Genomic DNA, 4,617 nt, shown 5'->3' on the forward strand with positions numbered 1-4,617 from the left:
AGAATAATCTGTAATTTACAGATCTATTCTGCGCTGGTAATAAAAAGTTTGTAACCGGTAAATAAAGTTTCTGTCAATTTTTAAACCCTTTTCGCATTCTGTGTACTCTTGTAACCGGTAAATTTTGTTACCATCTCATAAGCTCATAACAAAGTATTGCCCCGTGAAATATGCAATACCAGAATTTGCACAATTCTTCATAGCTGAATTGCTGAATATTTTAACTGCATTACCAACGTTCCTAGAATCGCGGTGACAACACTGGTAACATTTTTTGGTAATAAAAATTTCCGGTTACAATATCTTCGGTAACGTGCAGAATAGACCTGTTAGTGAAATTCAATGCTAGGTAAAAACAACAGACACTAAAGGATTTTTAAATATTTTGAAAATTGTTCCAGTTATACAGCATGAAAATGTTGGTTGTGAAGGTTTTCAAAAATTATATTTTAGAAAAATAAGTTAAAAATTTTTAAATTTTCACAAAAAAAAATCTAAAAATTTTTTGAATCGATATTTGGTAATTACGGACAACTTTTTGAAAAATGTGGCCTTCCGATTGAGCAGAATTGGCGGGTATTGGTATAAATATACAAAAGTGCCACTTTATAATGAATAAATATGGGAGTAGCCCAGACAGCTAGTGGATTGGGACTATCCGCATTGGGACTGATGTCGCATATTAACTGGAATCCTACCAGGAACGTTTTTAGCGGTGTTTAAAATGTTGTACCTTACGGATTGGTCAAATTCGAACCAAAAACTGTATGTAGAAACTTACATAAACTCATGCTGAAAAACTTTCTTGCATGAAATTTTTAAAATAAATACCTATTTTTATCTTACCTCATTATTAACTGAAGATTGTGGAGACAAACGATTAACAAATTTGAGGAATTGGTTTTCGTATAGTAATTTTACGCGCTGCTCTTAAATGATTTGACAATGTTGTTGTACTGTCATTAAAATTCATTTTTCTACCACACTTTTCAAATTTCACTTCAGTTTTATTGGCAATTTTTTTTTAAATACGACCAAACAGCACTCCGCGCCCTTGTTAGAAGATCAGTTTTTATATGCAAATAAATTAAAAAAAGTCGAGAGTCGAAAGTGAAAAGTCGACTTCAGTCGACTTCCATAAACTGAAAGTCGATCACTAAAATTCGACTTTCAGGAGTAAAAAGTCGAAGTCGACCCTCCCTAACTAGGAGGTTTGCCATGGCCTGCTGAGGGGCCATCGCTGTTACCAAAAAACTTTTTCTAATTAAGCGTGTGGTGGTACCTACCTTAATATTCAGCCAAAAGTTTTCTTTAGATTTTTCCCGAGATCTTTTAAGATTTTGTCAGAATATTTTAGTGTTTACTCCTGTTTTGACTTTTGGGGTATTTATTATACGTTCTTCGGTGCCCTTCATGTTTTATTTTTCATGACTTTGTCGGGAAGTTTTGTGGATTAAATATAGATTTTTTCGGAATTTTATTTGGCGGGGCTTTTCGGCTTGTTCGTAATTATTTGGGATATTTTCAGCTTTCTTCAAGGTTTTCCGACACTTCTTTGCCGTGTGGGTGCACACTCGGTGGAGTCTTTTTCTAAAGAATATTTTCCAAGAAATATTTAAGCATATTTTCCGACTGAATTTCAATGTTTATTATTAAATATTGTAAAATTTTTTTGTTGTTTGAAATTATTAAATATTTACTTAGCTATTATAAAACTATGATTAGTCAGTATAAGACGAAATTTCTTTCTTAAGAGGTACTTATAACAAAAATTATATAAAAATGTTGAATATGAAAATCAGGTATTGTTTCTAAAGCTTTAAGCAGATTCCTTTGCTTTAATAAATAGGCTGTATTTTCAAAAAATTATAAATCAAATCTCAAAACTAGAATCTATTCAATGTTTCCATACACGAAGTTCAAGTTTCAAGTTTAAATAGCTAAGAAAAAAAAAATTTACTTGGAAATACTTTTTCAAGAGTTAGGCAATTTTCCGCTTTGCTTGACGAATGATTAGCAGTCTTGATAAATTTTGATAGGGTATATCAAAGAGTAAGGTAAAAAGTGTTGAAAATAACACTAAAGTAACCACAACTCCAATGTATTCGAATAGCTGTAAGAGAAAATTAAAAACAAATCAAAAATAAAATGGTAACAGCAATTGATTGGAATCCGTCATACTCACCACATTCAAAGGATTGGCGTACAAATTCGATTGGCTAAAACCTGGCAACGCAAATATGAAAATTGGATTCAACATAAATATTGCATAAGAAACTTGGTTGAATTTCTCAAACACAGTCGACTCGATGTAGCGAAAAAACCAACGCATTTGGCCATACGCATTGGACATACTCAAAATACTACACGCCAAGCTGAAGATAATCCGTTCCAATAGCAAAATTGAAGTGGCTGCCAGTGGCGAAAGATTCGTATAGGCTGGCTTCAATATACAGCCGAGCACTACTAGCGGCAGCAAATAGCCAAACAATTGCTGCATAATTTTACTCAAAGCAAATGGTAGTCGCCGCTGCTCTACGAACCACCAGCCGGCAATGCTGCCGCAAATGTAGGCCAGAATGCGCGACCAAGGATTGGTGTAGATTTCTGTCAAATAGGTAAACGTGGATTCGAGTGTGTGATCGAAGTTCAATTTGAGGCCGACGACGTCGGTGTTCAAAATACTGGCGAAGACGAGCGTGCCAAGGCAGAGTTTTGCGCGACGCAGGTGTCTGGAGAAGAAATTAGAATACGAGTAGTTTCAATTTGTTATTACATTCAAACTTTACAAAAAAAAAAAAAAAAAAAGTTACTTGACATATGTGAAGAGCAAAACTGTGGCCAATATTGAAAATTGCATGTCGCATGCCAGCGACCGGGTCCACAGCGCACAAGCATCATTGTGATCGTAGAAATTTTGTATGAAGAATACATTTCGCCACCAATATTTTGCGCAATTCACTTGAATTTTGTGTTCGATGTGAAATAAAGTGATGTTGTCGAACAATGCCGCACCAAAGTCTGACATGGCGATGACTAGGAAATACATGGGAGCCAGTCTGGGAAGCACATAAAAATGGTTAGGTCTTAGGGTAAAAATGTTGATACTTGTAGCAATAAATTTTTAAAAATATATAATAAATCTAATTTGTTGTCAAGAGATTTATGTAAGTATTATCTTGTAAGCATTAGCGGAGATTTTTTTTTTTTCTGAAATATACCGTTATATGCGCCGACGGTTTGATGACAGGAGATACCTGATCTATAGTGGATTTGTCAGGAATAAAGCCACACTGATAAGGCCCGATAAGTTCGTTGACGGTAGGCTTCAGTCTTTCACATAATACGCTTGATAAAACCTTATAACCTACGCTTAGATGGCTGATCCTGCGGTAGCTGGCGCGTATGGTGAGGTCGCCTTTATTTTGGATTGGGCAGACCACACTTAAATTCTAGTCGTCGGGCATGCGTTCATCTGACCATATTCTGAACTAGCAAATGCCTGGCTTGCTTCGCGACGCCTTATAAGAACTTTTACGTTGACCAATACAAAAATGGGGTTGCTATACAAAAACGGTTTGTAATGTAAAATTTATTAGTTTAGGTTGAAAGGACTAAGGCGCAGAACCTTGCTTACTCATAGGCCAAGAATAATAGCGCTGAGATAGCATTTGGGTTAAGTACTAATATTCTTCGATGTTATGAGCTCTTATTTCCACCTGTGAGATATCTGTACGTATTGCAAGGTTTGCCAAGAGTGCGTAATCTTCTATAATCCTCCTGTTCCCAGAATGAAAGTTTACCCGTTCAAACGGGGTCATTGATATTCCTACCGTATTCTTCTTAATCATTGATATTCCTAGCGTATTCTTTTTATCATAAAGTTAATACCCGTTACTCCTGGTCATAAGATAAAGACGGGGTCTCTAAATATCTCGTCTCCGGCGCCATCTGTCGGCACCATTTTTTGCGATGCAGAGCAGAATTTCAAATTCATGTGACGTATGATTTCGAAGTTATGGTTGATTAAAGATGTCACGCCTATGGGAGGTGCATCGCCCTTTGTCAGGTTTCATTTTTTTTATACCCTAGGTTACGTCCGAGGTCATTCTCTATATACCAGTTAAAGCCCCATGAAAATCCATTCAGTAGTTCCGGAAGTTAGTGTAACAGAAAATACACTACTGTACCGATGACATCATCCAATGTATGATACAGAATCAGTAGTTTACATAAAAGATTCCTATTGAACATTATCAGCAACCAAAACATTCCTATTGAAGATTATCAGCAACCAAAACATTCCTATTGAAGATTATCAGCAACCAAAACATTCCTATTGAAGATTATCAGCAACCAATAAACAAAAGAAACCAGAGCCTATAAATAGAGGATTAAGCATAGAAATAAGTTAGTCTTCTATTATACTGAAGCATATGAACTTCAGGTTAGAATTGATTTAAGTACATCTTGGTACCAATAAAATTATACTTATTTATGTACATCGAGAGTATGAATTTAACTCGGAGATTAGTGAGTTCAAACAGACAAACAATCTACAGTTTTATTATAGTATAGATTTTTTTTTTTTTTTTTTTTTTTTTTTTTTTTTTTTTT

At 35.0% G+C, this 4,617-nt stretch overlaps 1 protein-coding gene across 1 annotated transcript; it reads right to left on the reverse strand.

Annotated features, from left to right (window-relative positions):
- Positions 1-1,964: 1,964 nt before the first annotated feature.
- Positions 1,965-3,093, reverse strand: LOC118741682 (O-acyltransferase like protein-like). Its single transcript, XM_036473657.1, has 3 exons — positions 2,814-3,093; positions 2,186-2,732; positions 1,965-2,113 (listed from the first exon to the last, which is right to left on the reverse strand). Exons 1-3 carry the CDS (start codon positions 3,047-3,049, stop codon positions 1,982-1,984), a joined length of 915 nt encoding a protein of 304 aa, XP_036329550.1. The 5' UTR covers positions 3,050-3,093; the 3' UTR covers positions 1,965-1,981.
- Positions 3,094-4,617: the final 1,524 nt, after the last annotated feature.

The sequence above is a fragment of the Rhagoletis pomonella genome, unplaced genomic scaffold, assembly GCF_013731165.1.
Source record: "Rhagoletis pomonella isolate Grant_MI unplaced genomic scaffold, Rhpom_1.0 Rhpom_scaffold_00006, whole genome shotgun sequence".
In the NCBI taxonomy this organism is placed as follows: domain Eukaryota; kingdom Metazoa; phylum Arthropoda; class Insecta; order Diptera; family Tephritidae; genus Rhagoletis; species Rhagoletis pomonella.